This window comes from Pipistrellus hanaki, assembly GCF_964339955.1.
Source record: "Pipistrellus hanaki genome assembly, chromosome: 1".
NCBI lineage: Eukaryota > Metazoa > Chordata > Mammalia > Chiroptera > Vespertilionidae > Pipistrellus > Pipistrellus hanaki.
In genome coordinates this window covers 104269189-104288570 of record NC_140503.1, presented here as the reverse complement: position 1 = coordinate 104288570, position 19382 = coordinate 104269189, and the positions used below count along the sequence as shown (strand labels likewise).

Here is a 19382-nt window from a genome sequence, read left to right as displayed (position 1 = left end):
ATGAGGCCCTTCATGTTGGTCTGATAAATATGGTATGTGGCATTCAAAGACCAAAACTGCGGCTCAACCAGGGTGGAGTCACCCAAGCAGGTAAGTGGAAGAGCTTCAGGAAGGCTGGCTGGCACAAAGCCACCTTGAGTACTGGCAACCTCAACTTCGGGAGGCATCATAGATGAATGAATTGGCACAAAGGTCCTAGGGGTGTCGAACTCAATCAGAGAAGGGGCCAAAATCTAAAATCCAGCCTAAATCGCGGGCCGAATGGTTTACTGAACAGTCATAAACTGACAATGTCATAAACTGACAGCAGAGTGCAGTGATGACAGCGCGGTGCGGGCCACATTGCAAGGCCTGGCGGGCTGGATTTGGCCCGCGGGCCTTGTGTTTGACACATGTGGACTCTGCACTATAGCTTTGAGGACTTGCTTGAGCTAAAAAAAAAAAAAAAAAAAAAAAAAAAAAAAAAAAAAAATTTTTTTTTTAATTTGAAAGCAACCAGTAACATCAAGACATAGATGGGGCCTGGGCTGTGCCCTCGAGGCTATTCAGAACATTCTCCCAAAGGCAAATCAGGAGGGAGAATTTTGATTTGTCCCCAGCAGAAACTCCTGAAAGCTCCAGCCTCTTTCAGGTTCATCCTCTACTATTTGCTCTAGAGCTGCTCACTGCTTTACTGGTCCTGTCAAACTGCAGCCTCACACCTGACTGTGCCTGTCAACATGGATGGGACTGGACTCCAGCCAATGTGATCAGAGGACTGTGGAGGGGGCTTGCCAGTTGCCCCAGTGCTAGCTGACTAGGGATGCCAGGCTGCCCTTCAGAGCTCAGACTGTGGCACCCTGGGAACTCAGGATTTTACAGCCTCACCCACCAGTTCTGTCTTCACCAAATATTCTCCTCTTTCCACCCTACCTTCACCAACCCCTAAAAAAGCCCCATGACCTCAGGGGCAGAGGCCACAATTCTTGATGTCTCACGAAACATCACCTTCCACCTGCCCTGCCTCCCTGCCCTTTCCCCAGGTGCAAGAATTTCCTTCCTCCCAGGGCGACTTTGGATCAAATCTTGAGGCTGAGATCAGCCCCAGCCCGCCCCACCAGGATGGGCCAATGCTTGGGTGTGGCCCACTCATGCCAGGACAGCTCCATGCTGTCTCCTGGGCAGCCCTGGGCCTGATACAATTGCAGCCTGATATAATTGCAGACCCAGCTGGGAGGGCAGGAAAGCTGACACCCTACCCTTGATCAGTAGGGAAACAGCCTTTGGGTGGGGAACAGTCAGGGGTGGGAGTCGATATGGCTAGAGAATGATGAATGAATCAATGAATCAATGAACCAACGAACGAACAGGAATGATGGTAGAGGGTGGTGGTGGACTATGGAGATGTCCCAAGGAGGGTTCTCTCCGGCGCCGGGACCTCCTTTATCCCCACGCGCAGAGCACAGTAGCTGGAACAATGTGCCTAGCTGTGAACACCCCAAAACCTGAGAAGCACAGTTCTTGAGCTGAACCTACATTTCCAGGGGCGGGAAGGGCCTACCTCCGGGCAGAAGGCACCCAGGCGCATCGGGCCCCACCCCTCCCCTCCCCTGAACGAGGCAGGCGGGTTGCAATGCCTTACCTGCCAGCCGTCCCTTGTCTCGCCCAGAGCAGTCATAGATCCCCCTGAAACCCAGCGGCCCACCTCCTGACGCCCATTGGCTGCCCTTATGGGACGGGCCCGCTCATTGGTCGGTCCTTCCCCTCTCCAGACTCAAGGTGGGGCATAGATCTCCACGCCCCTTTCAGAGTCAACCTCCATGCGAGCACAGCAAAGGTCTTGGGTTCCCTCCAGGTTCTTCCTCTTCAGCCTTCTGAGTCTCTTCTCGGAGCTCTGCAACCAATTCCAGCCCTCCTCAAAATAAACCCTCCCAACACAGAATTCCAGGATAGCTTTCCATTTCTCTCTACACCAGATAATTGAGGGTCTGAGTAGGGAATACTAGAGGCAATAATGAAAAACTGGGAGCTAAATGCTGCCATACACTTTGCCCAGAGTTGGAAACTTCACTGTGGCCCAGGCAAAAAAACTCTTGGAGAAGTCTGGGAAGGACTGAAGATGGCCAGGAAATCAAGAGTGAGGAAGCACAAGAGCTGAGATTAGTGGTGTTAATGAGATGACAATGAACTGGGTCTTGAGAATGGGATCAAATTTAGGTTCCCCCAACTTTTTTGGCCTGCAGGCCCCTTCCCCCTATCTCCACCAGGTAGAGCTTAATCCTTGGGAGACAGGGAAAGGTGCAAGTGGATTTGGTTCCATTCCCAAACCTCTCCCACCTCCTTTACCAAGCTGTGTATCACAGAGAGAGGGCATAGGAAGGCGTAAGGGGTACTAACAGAGCACAAGTTTGAAACTGTTCTGGGAACTTTGGAGCAGAAGCTGTCTCAGGAGCCAGATCTCATCCTATAGCTCCCATCAGGGGCCTCTACTGCATGAAAGCCTAGAGGGAGGGCAGGGCAAGGACCACACCAGTGCACAGGACAAGAATTTCAATCAATTGAACCATACCAGCCAGGGCTTCAGCTTTTACACACCGCCTGAAGGGGGCAACCTATGCAAGTCAGCTACTAATGGTTCACCTTGTAATTCAACTCACTATGCAACTCTGCGCTGTGGAGATGGACAGGTTGACAGGTGGCCTGACCTGTCCAGATTTGCCACCAGGAGCCTTGAGGCTCATGCTATTTTGCCCTACTCAGAGGATAGGGATCACCATCACTCCTTTCAGAAAAGAGGCAACAGGTGCTTCAGCTGCTGTTTATTGACATATAGGTAGGCTGTATAGCAACAGGCCTAGAGGCATCTGCAGTAGTGGGGATAATAAAGGTGGAGGATGGAGTTTGTCTGCAGTGACAGCTGAGTGGAGTGCAGGAACAGAGGTGCAGTGAACAAGATGGGAGTTGGGGAGGCTAAGGAGATTAAAGAAGCAAGTGAAGGCCAGGGCCAGAGTCTGCTTAAACTGGAACCACTGCCTTCTCTAGCCAGCCATCTTCTAACCCAGGCCAGGCTTGGGAGTTCTCTGAGTGTCCATTTCTACAGGAAGTGATTGGAATGCACAGAGAAGCAGGAGCTATTGCCTTCTATGTTCAGCTTTGGAGCCTCCAGTCCTGCACCCCTGTCTGTCTTGCTTGGGTAGGGCTGTAAGATGGGCAGCCTGGCTCTGAACTATACCTCACCTGAGCAGGGTCTTAAAAATAGCTACTTTACTAAGGCCCTAATCTTCTTCCCTGGAGCCCCAGTTCATGGGTGGCACACTACAGCCCCAAGTGAGCATTGCAAGCATCGCTGGCCTAAGGGATGGGTTGGGGGAGGGGATGGGACAGGAGCTGGAAGAGGGGTTTTGGGGCCCATCACGGCACAGGCACTACACGCATGGTGTTGGTGAAGCCAGAGCCAGGACGCCACCCGGTCAGCACGATGACCACATCTCCCTTCTTGAAGAAGCCTCGGGCTTTGCCTAAAGGAAAAGAGATGTGGATGAGTAAATGCCAACTCAGGCAAGTATGAACTTGGGACATTGCCCCACTCCCAGAGATAGCAAGCAGGGCTGGATGACTATTACTTCTTTATACCACAAGGTGGCCCCAGATTCAAAGCCAGGTAAAGGGGAAGAGGACAGTCCTGAGATTTCCCTATTACTCAGATGGCAGACTTGGCAGGGACCTTTGGACATCACTCATTTTATGCACCAGAGGATGGAGACCTAAGGTTAGAGCTAGCTGCTTCCTCTCATTCAATGGCACACTACACTTACAGTGGGACAAAGGCCACATCAGTACATAATCTGTGTGTGCCACCCCACAGTGCAGAAAACCCAATAATGAGCAGATGCCAAAGAATGGACAATCCTGCTTATCTAGGTCCTTTGGCTTTGGGCCGTAGATTGAAAGAGTGAGGAGACAAACTGGACTGTTCAGCCCCACAACTCAAAAGCCTTCTTCCTGCCTGGGCTCAGCCCAATACTTCAAAGACGGGGATGGAGGAGTCAGAGAGAACATTCCCACTGACAGTGGCCAACCAGGTCTCTTGCACCCTAAGGTCTGCATGTTCCCTTTCCATAGCACCCCAGAGAGCTCAGTGTGCAAGCACCTCTACCACAGGCTCTAGCCCTTGTTCCCAGTCACGCACCAACATTCATGGCCAAGTTCACCCGGAGGTCCACATCCTCAGCCCAGGCCTCCTGCACTGGGTCCTTACACACCACAGGGAAGATGCCTCGGTATAGGTGGGCCTGGCGAGCTGTCTGGTGATTACGAGTCACAGCAATGATGGGAGCACGGGGGCGGTATCTGGCCACCTGGTGAGCAGACCTGAAAGGGGATGAAGGACAGGTAGAAGATACTGTTAAATAATGTTCCAGAAGCCTCCCAGGGGCTTCAACTCCAACTCACTATGCCAGCCTGAGGCGTTGGCCACTTAAACATCTACTCCCTGGGTCCCTGTGGGAATTCCCATGGCTGGGGCAGCCCCTCTTCCTGTATCTTCCACAGCATAGTTGTGAGACCCATTTGCCCTCCACCCCTCTTCATAGGCCCAGAAATCCTCCTGACCCAGAATGGTCAGTTTCACCCACTTTCCTCACATGGCCCATAGTTGGCAGAATGCCCCCTCTAAACTTTTCCATTCTGGCACAGGAAGGCAGCCCTCATCCAAGCTCACCAGTACCCATTTCTCTAGATGTCAGTAACTCCTACAAGCCAAGTAGCAGGTGACTAGTACCTAACCCTTGACACCTGCAAAGAACAGGAACAGAGCCTACCAACCCCCTGGGTACCTACAACACAAGCTGCCTTCCATACTGCTAGACCCTCCAAGACCCCATGTGGCCCCCAGGTCTCCAGGTCCTGAAACAGTTCCAGTAACTGAGCTCTAAAGATTGAACCAAACCTGAGTATCTAAGTGAGGGCAAGACCAGGAACTGGCAGTGCTGGTGTGGGAGGCTCTGCTTGGACAGGTTCCTCTGGAAGGTAGGGGCCTCTCTGAAGCCCAGTGTTGGGTACTTCCTATATACTTGCAGTTGCAGGAGTTGGAGAAGAGTGTGCAGGAGTGACTGGGCTCCAGAAGGCAAGCTATGAGGACACTCAACAGGTGTCAATGAAACTTACACCGTATTACAGCAAAGAATGCCCAGCTTAAGGCCTGCCTGGCCTCTACAAGACTTTCAAAGGGAAGCAGTTGCTGAAATCAGGACAAGCTGTGACTGAAATCCAAGATAGGAGCTCAAAATAGCCAGATAGTAAAGGTTGGACCTTTTCATAAATGTCAACCCCAATGGTTGGGGCTGATTACCCAGAACTCTCTGCTGAAGGAATCTGCAAAATCCAATATCTGGTTAGTCCCTCCTGCTGCTTCTCAATGCATGGAGACTGCCTGTTTGCTCCTCTTCCAGGAAACCCAAGCTGTCCTGTGGGCAGGGACGAGGAGCATACCCCAAGACTGTCCAGGGGATCCTAAGTCCATGGCCAAATAGGCCCCAGCTTGGCTGCATGACAACATGGTGACTTTTCCTGGGCCAGAAATCACTTGTCTTCGAAGTTCAGAGATAGAGAGGGGCTCATGCACCAACCATCGGGCACGTCAGTGAACAGCACTAATTTTCCAAACCAAGCTTTTAAAAAGCATACAATAACTGAAAGAAGCAAAGCTGGAGGTCTGCTACTATTTTAGAAAACCAGCCTTTAAATACCAAGTAATTAATTGTCGCCGAAACCGGTGTGGCTCAGTGGATAGTGTTGGCCTGTGGACTGAAAGGTCCCGGGTTCGATTCCGGTCTAGGGCATGTACCTTGGTTGTGGGCACATCCCCAGTAGGAGGTGTCCAGGAGGCAGCTGATCGATAATTCTCTCTCATTGATGTTTCTCTCTTCCTATCCCTCTTCTTCTCTCTCTTCCTCTCTGTAAAAAAAAAAAAAATCAATTAAAAAAATATATATTTTTTAAATTGTTGTAAGTCTATTTGTAGTTAAGCAGTGAAGTCTTGATGGTGTAAACTTGCTTTGAAGCCAAATGATTCCCCATGCCTTTTGAGTGCTACCTAGAGTCCTTTGAGCCCAGGGGGGGCTCTGCTCGTTCCTGGACCCTGGCCTGGGGGCTGAGGGAGCTCCTTCCCTTGCAGGGTCCAGGTGGCAGGCAGCAGGGTCTTACCTTGGCTCAGTGTCATCTGAGCATTGTTTAATGCACTGCTCCCAGGACCCCCAAGGAAAGGTGCCACTGAGCAGGGCATTCCCAGGGAGCTGCTGCCACCTCCTACCTGCCAGACTTGGTGAGGACGATTATGGCCCCACTGCAGCACTTGAAGGAGGCCTCCACGGCGCCCACGGCGGTGGCTTCTGTGGGGTCGCTGGTAATGGGGGCCAGGCGGCGGAGTTCCTCAAATAATTGCAAGTGGTAGATGGCGGCCTCTGCCTCACGGGCAATCTAAGGGAGCAACATCCATCCAGAGGAACGAGAGGGGGACAGAGCTTTGTCAGAGCTGTGTCACAATGGGAGAGGGAGAGGAAGAGTTGCACAGACAGCTGGTGAAGGACACATCCCTGGGTGCAAAGGCCAAGGGGAACCCAATCACGGCAGGTTCTGAGCTGACCAAGAACAAGACTCGCAGAAACCAGTCCTTCACCATGTGCCTGTGACACTTGTGCCTACCAAGCTTTGTTTCTGCCCTGCCCTGAGCTCCCTTGACTAGCTTCCTGCAGACGAAAAAAAGAGGCTCTGAGCCCAGGCCCTAGGTGCAGGGCTGGACCCTGGCTGATTTCTAGAGCAAGCTAGAGCAAGATGCTGGTTATCCTTCAGAGTTACCTGCCTTTAGGGCCCTACCTGCCAGACTCCGTCAGAACTATCAAAGCTGCTGCTAAACACTTATAAGAAGCCTCCACGCTGCCCATGGCCATGGCTTCCATGAGGTCTGTGGAGTGACTTGAGCCTCGCACAAGTTCTTCAAACAGCTGGCGGTGGAACATGGCTGCCTCAGCCTCACGAGCTATCTGTAAGGTTTAGGGCAAAGGGAGGCGAGGAAAGGGAAGGAGGAGGGAAAAAATAAGAGACAACAACATGGAAAGACAGAATGGGGAATTAATCAGAAGAGAAGGTAACCTTAGGTTAATTGGCTAAATCTGCCCTTCAGGCAGATGCAATGAGGCAGGGTGATACAAGCCAGTTCAGGGATATGTGAAGAATTTCCAGTCTCAACTGCTGCTGCTTCCCCTCCATCAAAGGGGAAATTGTTCCTTCCATTCTGGAAGTTATTTTGATTGGGAGTGGGGGTGGAAGGAGACAATATGGTGGCAGGTTCCAGTACCTTAGCATGGAAACATGGCCAGACTGGGCCCAGACCACTCCCTGGCAGGACTTTATCACACTGCCTCATGACACAGCTTACAGGAAGAAAACAGGCCATCCCTCCTCACTTGGCTGTCTAGTTCTCCAGGGCTTCCTGCCCAGCTTCCATGTACACATGGAGCATTTGGTTTGGCATCGGGCACAGGGGTGTTCCAATGGCCTCCCATGGAAACACATGAACCCGCTGGAAAGTGAAAGCCATGAGGCTTAACTGTGTTCTAAGCAGGAGGGTAGAAAACTGGCAAATTTGTCAGGATGACTGAACAGCCATGTGGAGACAGAGCCTGTGGAGGCAAGTTGAACAAGACATCTGATTAAAATCTAATTGAAAGTCTTGAGAATGCCACTGAGTTTGCTCAGATAACACAAAAAATTAGAAAGAAAATTTAAGCTTTAGAGGATTATGATGCCATTACCAACAGCTTAGAGAATAATGGGCGAGGGAAGAATCAGTAATATCATCTCATTAATTTGACAGATATGTGGCAGGATTCATAGTTTTCTCTCTTCAAGAATGGAATGCATGCAGCCTAAAGGACAGGGGAGAGGAACAGAAACAGGAACTGAACCAAACCCGGTACTGCCTGGCCCCTAGTTACAGACCATTTACTGCATCAGTTAAGACACAGGAGAAAGCAGTTAACAGTTAAGAGAAGCTGTCAGCCAGTGTTAACTAGGGACATAGAAAGGACAGACCAGCACCACCTGGCCTGGACCCCATAACTTATCTTTTGAGCAGGGCCATGTAATCCGAGCCCTGCAGTTCAGGTGTCCATATGTTATAGGAAAGATTGGGGTCTGGAAAAAATGGACATGAAGTGAGAGCCCAGAGCCTGATTCTTAGTCTCTGATCCCAGTCAAGCCCATGTGGAGACCTGGCCTTACCTCCTGTGATATTAGTGTTATGGTGCAGGACAGAACACTGGCTTTGAAGTCAGATATTGGTTCAAACTCAGGCTTTATATTACTATGTACTCCTCATCTATAAATTAGATAACTTCTATATCACCCAAAGGCTATGAAGATTACATCAGTCTACACAGGGACTTACCAAACATTTATACAGTGAATAGTTAATGCTAAGTCTATAATTAAACATATCCCATCTAATTCATTTTACAGATAAGGTCTAGAGACACATTAAAGTCCCTACATGTTCCATGGTTCAATAAATCAGGTCACTCTTGTACCTGAGGCCATACATCTAAGCAAGGAAATCAGAGACTGGTAATGTGTGGAGAGGCCCATAAGTACACCAGCAGCCACCCCAGAGGTTACTAGTTCAAGGCCCACTGTCTCCTGGAGAGAGAATAGCTCAGGGTGACAAGCATCAAAACAGCAAGTTTGTCTCACAAAGGGGTGCATACTCGCTAGGGCCAAGGTACACAGACATGCCAGGGACAGGATTTCCTCATGGGGAAATCCATGAAGGATGCTAAAGACAGCCGAAAGGACAATTTTTGTTAAGACGTTTCAGTTCACCACTGAAAACGTATGAAATTGTAAATGACCTCTTCTCTGGAAGCTAGTTAAACCTAATAATTGGACACAGAAAATGGGGGAAAGAAAGATACTTAGTCCAGAGGTTCTTTTTGGGAAATGCAGGAGAGGAGGTGTTGCACAAAGGGCATGGGGTCTTTTGTTGATTGAAAGGAAATAGGAAGTTAAAGAAAACCCATTTCAGGATAAGATACAAATTCACTGAGCTACACATTATAAACACTGACCTAAGACTATTGTGGGCAATTTGTAGCATTCATTTTCTCAGGCATTGTAACCCTGATAGCTGGTTCCTATGTCAACACTTCAGTAAGCTCTAGAGCAGGAGAGAACAAGCCATGACACACAACCAAGCAGTGGGACATGCAGAGTAGAAAAGCCTTGAAAAGCTAGTTAGCTTCCTGAACAGGGAGCGGGGGAGGGGGGAGGAGGGGAGAGAGTCTACCAGATGCTCTCACTCCAGGACCAGGCAGGATCAGCCATCCTTCCACCAGTCTTTATTTGTGAACCAGTAGCCTGTCACTTAAACCTCACTTTTTAGTCTGGGGTGAGTGCAACAGCTCAGCACAGCAGGTCCAGCTGCAGGCACCATGCAAGGCCAGCTCACAGTCAACTCAGTGTGGAAAACAGTCTCCAGTACAGGCCCCTGTGGAGGAGGCCCCCATCTGTGGGACAGGTGGGGAATCAAATGGACGCCAAAGAGGATGGCTAGGAGCAGGAGGCACTGGCCTTTTCCAGAGTAGGGCAGAAGTACTAGGTCCTCTGTGCTATCCAGAGGAAGAGGTACAGCTATCTTGATTCTTAAGCCAAGGGAAGAAGCCAGAGTGATTGGGCTATGTCTTATGAAGGAGAAAACTCCAAAACAGAGGGAAACAGGAGGGAGGCTGTGGGAGGGAAGGCAGAACAGAAAAAAAACAAGACACCCCCCGCCCCACTTGTGTTGTGATTTGAAGGACAATAAAAAATGTGGGTGCAGAAGCTTAAATAAAAAGCATGGCTCTGTAAAACAGCTGCCTCCACCCCAGCCTGAGCCTGAGCTGGGGAGACAGACAGGCCCCAAGAACTCACCAGGTGCTGCATGCGCACAGCCTCTAAGGGGTAGTCCCCTTTGGCCGTCTCTCCAGACAACATGATGCAGTCAGCTCCATCCAGGACTGCATTGGCCACATCACTGCCCTCAGCCCGGGTGGGACGGGGTTTTTTGATCATGCTCTCCAGCATCTGAGAGGAGACAGCATTAGTGAGACATGGACTGGGCTGTCTTCAGAGATGAATGACTGCAAGCTGACTCCCTGGAGAGTGTGTATGTACACAGAGCATGGCTTTGGGTAGGTGCACAGGAAAAAGAAACATGTGTGCGTGTTTGTGACGTGGGGAAGGGTCCGTGGAAGAAACAGTGAAAGCATCTGTAGTGAGAAGAGGCACATGCCTGTGTGGCACAGATGACAGGCTTCCCAGCTCGGTTGCACCGCCCGATCATCATCTTTTGAGCAAGGAAGACCTTCTCTGTAGGGATCTCAATGCCTAGATCACCACGAGCCACCATGATCCCATCACTGGCTTCCAGGATCTCATCAAACCTGATGGAAAGGTGGAAAAAGAGAGGTTATGTGGAACAGGGGTCACTGGTATGGTAACGCAAGGGAACTTTTCCTGGGATCCTCTGCCTTAGCTGTCCTTGCAGAAGAGCCACCTATGTCATCACTGATGCATGGAGGTGGGATTTCCAGCTACCTCATTCCCTAGAGTGGCCCAACAGTTTAGTATGCTGGGTTTCTTCAGTACTAGTATGGCTACTTCATTAGGGACAAGGGGAGGGGTGAAGTTTCCTCTCAAGTCCCTCGGGCTCATTTCTTTTCTATCTGCATCTTAGATGGCCCCTCCTGAGATCTCTCTGCTATCTATACTCCCAAGGCAGAAAGGAAACCTAAGGCTTGCGAAAAGCTCCCAACACAAAAGTCCATGGCCTCTTCCAGCCAAGAAGCCCGAAGGTTGCTCCTGGAGGCTGCCGTCCCCACCCCCCAAACTTGCTGAAGGGAAGCAGACATATGGCTCTGCCTGGCCTGGGTCCAAGGTCAGCTGACTTATCAGGATGGCACATCCAAACTGCCTAATACAAAGGACACCTACACGAAGTCAAGGACCACAAGGTCACAACAGTCGGTAGGGCTGCTCCTTCCATCCTCCATAAGCACATGCCTAATCCCCATAAGTAGGTCTAGGGTTTTAGGTGCATTGAGTTGTGTTTTTAGTATGAAACAAAAGAACAGATATCACCACACTGGCCATAATCATTTGTTGGGCACCGGGGAGGTTGTGAGCTAAGCTGCGACAATCTAAACCTAGAGAACCATATGCCTCCCTCAGGAAAGCTGGTATCATGCCTGGTCACTGAGCCAGCTGCTTTCTAAGTGAACACTAGGAAGCTATAATGTTCAGTAACAACCCCAGGCCCTGAGCTTCCTTCCAAATGGCCCTTTCTTAAGGAGCCACCCTTTCCCAGCTCGGTTGATCATATTTTGAACAAGGAAGACCTTCTCTGTAGGGATTTCAATGTTGCCTTTCCTCTGGGTGACCCCACATTCCAGTAAACACAAGTAGTACTCCTGGTTAGGCATACAGCATGATGGCTCCTGATCTTGTGAACAGTAACCCTGTCCTCTCTAAGGTGGATCCCTGGGTCTCTGGAACAATGACATGATGCTAGCATTCCAATCACCAGGAAAGCTTTTATAAAGTACTAGAGGCCTGGTGCACGAAATTCGTGCAGGGGGAGAGGGGTATGCCTCAGCCCAGCCTGCACCCTCTCCAATCTGGGACATCCCTCTCACAATCCAAGACTGCTGGCTCCCAAATGCTCGCCTGCCTGTCCTCCTGATTGCCCCTAACCACTTCTGCCTGCCAGCCTGATCACCCCTAACTGCTCCCCTGCCAGCCTGTTTGCCCCTAATTGCCACCCCTTGCCGGCCTGGTCACCCCAACTGCTCTCCCTTGTAGGCTCAGGTCCCCCCACAACTGCCCTTCCCTGCAGGCCCAGTCACCCTCCACTTCCCTCCTCTACCAGCCTGGTCACCCCTAACTGCCCTTCCCTGAAGGCCTGATTGCCCACAACTACCCTCCCTTGCAGGCCTGGTCCCTCTCAACTTCCCTTCTCTGCTGGCCATCTTGTGTCCACATGGGGACAGGATCTTTGACCACATGGGGGCAGCCATCTTATGTGTTGGAGTGATGGTCAATCTGCATATTACTCTTTTATTAGATAGGATAGAGGTCTGGTGCATGGGTGGGGGCCAGCTGGTTTGCCCTGATGGGTGTCCCGGATCAGGGTGGGGGTTCTCTAGGAGTGTGGAGCAGCCCGGGCGAGGGGCCTGTGGTAGTTTGCAGGCTGGCATGACCCCCCAGCAACCCAAGTGGAGTCCCTGGTATCTGGCGTTTATTTACCTTATACAGTATAATTAAAACTTTGTAGCCTGGAATGGAGCCAAGCCTCCTGCTTGCTCTGTGGCTGCCACCATTTCTGTTGAAATTTATTTTTTATAATTGAAACTTTGTACACTTGAGTAGAGGCCTAGGCCGGCAAGGGTAGGCGGAAAGCTTGGCTTCCTCCATTGCTGGGGAAACTCAAGTCTCCCTTCTGCTCACTCCATGGCTACAGCCATCTTGGTTGGGGTTAATTTGCATACTCGCTCTGATTGGCTGGTGGGCGTGGCCTCTGGGTATAGTACAGCAATGGTTAATTTGCATACTATTCTTTTTATTAGATAGTATTGTACCAATGCCTTCCACTTCTCCCCTACAGATATTCTGGTTTGGTGGGTCTGGAACAAGCTAAGTCTGCATTCTGATACACAGGCAGCCAGGTACTCAGAGGATACACCTGTCACCTCAGAGAGCTGGGCTGGGGCAGAAGAAGGTGGGGACAGATGGTGGGACTTACCTCCGAACTCCTTCATGATTTTCGATTTTGCTGATTATCTTGATGTTCTTTCCTTTTTCTCCCAGGACCTTTCTGACCTCATGGACATCAGATGCCTTGCGAATGAAAGACGCGAATACCATATCTACATTCTGTTCCACCCCAAACCTCAGATCTTGGATGTCCTTTTCTGACACGGCAGGCAGATCCACTGCAGCCCCAGGGAGGTTCACACCCTTCTTGCTGCCCAAAGTGCCACCATTCTCCACTTCTGTTATCAGGAAGTCAGCACCTGTGTAAAATGGAGTAGGTGGGGAGGCAGGGCAATGAGGGCATGCGTCCTCAACATGAAGGGGAGAAACAAAAAACTGCTCCCTCTGTCCCCGGTACAGTGAACTGGGAAGCAACACATTATGGGCAGTTGGAATCATACTGCCAGAGTTCAAATCTCAATTCCACTGATTGTATAACTGTGGGCAAGTCCATTAACCTCTCTGTGCCTCAGTTTCCTCACATGTTAAATAGGAATAATACCTCCTCATAAGGTTGTCTTATAATTTAAACAAATTATCATGTAAAATGCTTAGAATAGTGCCTGGCACTTAAATTAGCTATCATTCTCAGAAACACTGGAGTCCTGTACATATCACATTGATGGATGGAGGAAAGAAGCAGAAAGCTCAAAGCAGTGAGGATGCATAAAAAGAAATCTTATATACTACCCAGGAGCATAATTATGCAGGACTCAAGATTTCTTTTGAGGATAAGGAGATATTATAGAAGTCAGCACCCATGTGAAATGGAGTAGGTGGGAAGGCAGAGCAACAAAATTTAGAAATGGAAGTTAGTTTTAAACATACCTTTCTCCTTCACCTGCAGAGAAATAAGTCCATCATCCACATAGATCTTGCTGCCCACTTCCACCACCTTGCAAATATTCTTGTAGTCCAGCCACAGGGTTTTTTCATCACACTTTTCCATGTAGGCATTATCCAGAGTGATCTTGAGAGTGGCCCCTTTTTTCAGCTCCACCTCCGCGGTGCCGCTCTGCAGACAAGAGAGTAAGTCCCAACTCTAAACTTTAGAGGCGACGCAGGCCCTTTTGGCAGGGAAAGAAATGCTTTCCTCCAGGGAACAATGCTCAAATATTGTGTAGAACTAACAGTAAAGATCTTTGCCTAAGGACTAATCATATTGCCTAACTTAGTATATTTCAAAGAAATAATCCCAGAAATGCCTACAAATGTTCTAAGTTATGCTATTTAATGACAGGGGGAAAGAGACAAATTACTTCCCAAAGGTAGAGATCTGAAAGTAATTTTTTAGAATAATTTTTTAATATCGTTTTTTAGTCAAGTAGATTAAATCAACATTTTCACAGTGATGAATACAACCTTCATTTATACTCCTAAACTCTGAGGAATGTGGCTTCCAGAACAGCAGAGATAGCTGAGGACATCTCTGGGCCCTGACTCCTGCACCTTCTCTCTCACTTCTCCTCAGGATACTCACGCCCTTGATGAGCCCAGTTCGGATCTCAGGTCCTTTAGTGTCCAGGGCCACAGCAACTGGCCGGTAAAGAATGGGATCGGAAGCAAAGCTTTCAGTGGCCGTGCGCACATTCTTGATGGTCTCTGCATGGTACTGGGGGAAGGAGGGGAAATGATAAGCGTCCTCTCCCATGGTAGGTCAGGATCTAGCACTGGAGCTGATGCTGATGACTCAAGAAAGACCAGTGGATGTTCTAGGCCTCCTCCACCATTATCTAGTCCAGCGGTCGCCAACCTTTCGGACCTCATGGACCACCAGTGGTCCAAGGATTACTGGTTGGTGACCACTAGTCTAGTCTCAGCACCATCAGTGCACTGAGTACCCACCCTGCTAATTTCAAGCTCCTTGGCTTCCATCACTTCTACCACAGCACTCATTCACTTCAAGGGTAAATCTTAGAAATTTTTCAGAGTATTGCCACAAAAAAACCATTAAAGGCATGGGTGTGAACATGTCTCAACATAAAGAAGCCTGTGTCCCCAATTTATATATAATAGCTAAGATCTGGAAATAGCCCAAGTGCCCATCAGTAGATGAGTGGATAAAATAGCTGTGGTACATTTATACCATGGAATACTATGCAGGAGTAACAAAGAAGAATCTCTTACACTTTGAGAGAGCATGGAAGGACCTGGACAGTATCATGCTAAGTGAAATAAGTCAGTTGGAGAAAGACAAGTTTTACATGATCCTACTCATATGTGTAATCTAAGTAACAAAACAAACTGATGAAGGGAGTGGATCCAGCGTGGAACTGAGTGAGGAATCTCAGAGGGAACACAGGGAAAGGGGATAGGGGGAGGTAATCAACCAAAGACCTTGTATGCATATATGCATAACCCATGGACACAGACAATAGGGTGCTTAAGACCAGGGGTTGGGGGGGGGGGGGTGCGCTGGAGGGGGTTAATTGGGATAAAAGGGGACATATGTAATACTTTCAACAATAAAGAATTATTAAAAAAAAAAAAGTACTTCCTCTAAAACCTATAGTTCTACTCCTCAGAAGCATTTGCAAAACTTTTTTCCCATTTCTTATATTTGGTATTTTCTGTATATTTCAAAAACAAAGAGGAACTTTGCAGGCTGGGAGCGGCCAGGCCTGGAGCAGCTGGGTCTGGTGCGGCCAGGCCAGGAGCAGCAGCTGCCAGGCTGGGAGCGGCCAGGCCCGGAGCAGCGGCTGCCTGGCTGGGAGCGGCCAGGCCCGGAGCAGCCGGGTCTGGTGCGGCCAGGCCCGGAGCAACCGGGCCCAGAGCAGCCGGGTCGGGTGCGGCCAGGCCTGTAGCAGCAACAGCCAAGTCCAGAGCAACTAGGTCGGGAGCGGCAGTGACCAGACCCGGAGCAGCTGGTTGTGGAACGAACCAGAGCAACAGAGGCCAGGCCCGGAGCAGCCAGGCCCGAAACAGCTCGCTCCTCTCCTGTCCCTGCCCACGGCTGCCTCTCAGACATGGCTGGAAACTTTTGCGGGAACTTGAGGGTCTGCTGAATCAAGTGATGAAGGCTTAGATCTGGATGTGTTGAGTTAGTATAGCGCTGGGGTGTTGATCTGTGAGTGCCTTGGGTGGGGCCTGGATGAGGCTGGTTGACCTATTTGGAAATGTCTTTTGTGTGAAATGTATCATTGGGCATGTGGAGGTATTATTGATATGAGAAAATGCTAAGTAACAGATTTACTATCTGAAAAGGGATTTACTATCAGGGAAAGGGAGGGAGGAAGAGACTGAACATAAACTGTGCACCTATGGATGAGGACAATGGGGGATGGGGAGGGGGCAGAGGGTGGGGTGGGAACCTGGTGGAGGGGGGAAGAAATGAGGAACCTTTGTAATAATATGAACAATAAAGATTGATTTAAAAAAAAAAAAAAAAAAAAAGAGGAACTTTGCAACTATTCTATTGTTGGCATTATGTATCTTTGGCCTTGTTGATTATATATCTTTGGTAGGGTTTATGTACTAAAATGTTTTTCCTTCTTCCTTTTCTATGATCCTCAATAATTTGGGGGCAGTGGGGAGTTGGGGGAGAAAGAGAGAGAAACCTGTGTCCCTCAATGGTTCTCTTTTTCTCAGAACTCATCAAATAAAGCAGAAAACAGGAGTAAAAGGTCCAGGCTTGTTTAAATAATACTGCTCTGTCAATCAAATGCTGAGTAGATTTGGTAATTCTGAGCTTTTCCTCTATTGATTCCAGCTACAATTCAAACCTAAAGTTATTTATTTAAGTAACAGTGGCCCAAGCTAAATAAAAGGTGGCCTATTCCTAAGGTCATGCAGGCCTATTTTCACAATTACTTTCAAGAGACTGAAGTGGAATAGGGAAAGATGAAAATATGCTTTTCTCTGAACTAAATGCCCTTTGCTATTTTCATTTCTCCCTTGCAACAATCCTGATTTCAATCTTCTTTCTTTCTTTTTTAATATTTTTTATTAATATCAGAGAGAAAGGGAGAGGGGAAAAAAGAGATAGAAATATCAATGATGAGAAAGAATCATTGGTCAGTTGCCTCTTGCACATCCCACACTGGGGATTGAGCCCGAAACCCAGGCATATGCCCTGACCAGGAATCAAACTCTGACCTCCTGGTTTATAGGTTGACACTCAACCACTGAGCCACTCTGGCTGGGCCAGTCTTCTTTCTTAAGTCCTTTCTCTTTTCCACTTGCCATTACCATTTGACTCAAAGCTAAGATGTCAAAGTTCTTAAAAAGTGTAATCAATATGACATTGCTGATAACAGAGGCACCTCCCTGAGCACTGTGTGGGCCTTGTCCTTTAACCACCACTGCCCAGGAGAGCAGCTCATGCAAGCAGGAAGCCAGAGAGGAGCTAAACCAGAGTTTAATCTCCAAGCATGGTGTTGCCTAAAGTTTGTGTCTGAAAATCCTCAGCTTCTAATTCAGGCATACATTATAATGAGGACCACTGGCTTTTTTGAGGTATAGGTCCTTATTGTATAATAAGTTATGAAAATTTGTATTGCTGACTTGCAATAAAATAGTACAGAATAGGATACAGAAATATTTTAAAGGGATGGGTGTTGAATACTGTCAAATACCTTTTCTTCAGAATTGATGTAAGAGAATACATTAAGTACTTAGAACAGAAATGAGCACATAGTAATTATTTAATGAATGTTACCTATTATCATCTTTTACTACACTGATCACACTTGAATCACAATGTGAACTGTGTGTCTAAAATAAAATTTACTTGGTCAGGGTCATGACTTTAATACACTACTGGATTTAGACTGTTAAATTTTATTTATGTTTTCTGCATCTTTCTATGTGAGACTGGTCGAGTGTACTAACCTTTAGTACTAACCTGTCTGGTTTTGCTATTGTCCTTGTCTCATTTTAGCCTCAGGCTTTTAAAGAACATATTGGCAGGAGAAACCAAGATGACGGCTTAGAATAGACACCCGAATGCAGCCTACCACAACAACTTTGAATTTAGAACTGGAAAACAGGGGAGGCATTGCCCTGAAGCACCGGATGGCTAGCTGAGAGGAGGCTCTGCCATCTGGGAAGGAGAGAGAAGGCACGCTGAACCTCAGGAACTGTGAAGGTACGGAGAACTGTGCAAGCGAAAAGGCAATGGCTTACTCCCGGCGCGTGGAGAGGGCGGACAGCTAAAGCGCAGCTGGCTTTTCTTGTTCGAGAGGAAAACAGAATCACCATATTGCTCTGATAGACGGCCCCAGTCAGGGAGGTTGGACTGTCAGGCAGCAAGCAGAGATCTCTCCAAGGTGTGTGAAGCCAGAGGCCATTACTGCAGGACTTGGGGAGGTGCCGACAGGAAAACAAAGCTTGTCTGCACCAACCCGAGACTCTGCCCCATCCAAGCTGAGCACAGAAGCTCTCCCAGAGGCTGGCTTTCTCTAAGGAGGGACTGGCCAGAATCCAAAGCTTGACTGCGCCTTTACCAAAGAGGTCTGCGCACCTGCAACCAATCTTCCGAAACTCACCGCGAATAGGACTTTTCTAAGGCTTGACTGACAGGGAACCAAAGATTGTCTGCGCCACCCCGAGACTCCGCCCCATCCAAGCAGAGTACAGAAGCCCTCCTAGCTGAGACACTGTTGATCCTCACAGCCAATTGGCTTGGAGATCAACGCTTTCCAGTGATACCAACAATAAGCAAGGCTTAACAACAAGACTGCACACACAGCCCACAAAGGGCTACACCAAGACTGTCTACCGCAGGTAAGTGGGAAGGCTGTGCTACTGGGCTCTATCAGAACACCTAGCACACAAAACTATTCCATCAAATCAGGGAAACAACTAAAATGCAGATAAGAGGAATGACACAAAGGAAGGAGATAGAGGAAAAGAAAAGATTGGACACTGAGTTCAAAACTAGTTATAAGATTATGCAAGAATATCCTAAAAAAGGCCGATAAAATAAATGAGACCTATGAGAATATGAAAAGGGAGCAACTAGAAATAATAAGGGATCAACTAGAAATGAAGAAAAGATTGTCTGAAATAAAAAATATTACACAGAGTCCTAAAAACAGAATGGAAGATCGCAAGAATCAAGACAAAAGATTTAGAACACAAAGAGCCAGAGGACACTTCTCCACAGAAGCAAGAAAAAGAGAATCCAGAAAGTTGAAGATAGTGTAAGAAACCTCTGGGACAATTTCAAGCGAACCAACATCAGAATTATGGGGATCCCAGAAGAAGAGAGAGAGCAAGATACCGAAAACATACTGAAAGAAAGTGACAGAGAACTTCCCCCACCTGGGGAAATAGACTTACAAGTCCAGGAAGCCCGCAGAACCCCAAACAAAAGGAATCCAAAGAGGACCACACCAAGACACATCATAATTAAAATGCCAAGAGCAAAAGACAAAGAGAGAATATTAAAAGCAGCAAGAGCAAAGCAGGTAGTTACCTATAAAGGAGCACCCATAGATTGTCAGCTGATTTCTCAACAGAAACCATGCAGGCCAGACGGGAATGGCAAGAAATATTCAAGGTGATGAATAGCAAGAATCTACAGCCAAAAATACTCTACCCAGCAAAGCTATCACTTA

At 48.4% G+C, this 19382-nt stretch overlaps 1 protein-coding gene across 6 annotated transcripts in view; it reads right to left on the bottom strand.

The window, feature by feature from the left end:
* Nucleotides 1-2783: 2783 nt before the first annotated feature.
* The window catches only part of PKM (pyruvate kinase M1/2), a 33331-nt gene continuing 16732 nt past the window's right edge, over nucleotides 2784-19382 (bottom strand). For 2 of the 6 annotated variants that reach the window (XR_014796232.1, XR_014796233.1), the window contains 9 exons: nucleotides 14303-14434; nucleotides 13651-13837; nucleotides 12812-13082; nucleotides 10304-10454; nucleotides 9943-10095; nucleotides 6853-7019; nucleotides 6290-6456; nucleotides 4169-4350; nucleotides 2784-3497 (listed from right to left, as the gene is read on the bottom strand). Coding sequence is in view for 4 of the 6 variants with exons in the window: in XM_084897958.1 (XP_084754084.1) it covers nucleotides 3391-3497; nucleotides 4169-4350; nucleotides 6853-7019; nucleotides 9943-10095; nucleotides 10304-10454; nucleotides 12812-13082; nucleotides 13651-13837; nucleotides 14303-14434 (1350 nt within the window). In the remaining 2 variants the exon portion in view is untranslated. The remainder of the gene's footprint in view (nucleotides 3498-4168; nucleotides 4351-6289; nucleotides 6457-6852; nucleotides 7020-9942; nucleotides 10096-10303; nucleotides 10455-12811; nucleotides 13083-13650; nucleotides 13838-14302; nucleotides 14435-19382) is intronic. The other 4 variants (XM_084897958.1, XM_084897956.1, XM_084897957.1 and 1 more) reach the window with 2 other exon arrangements.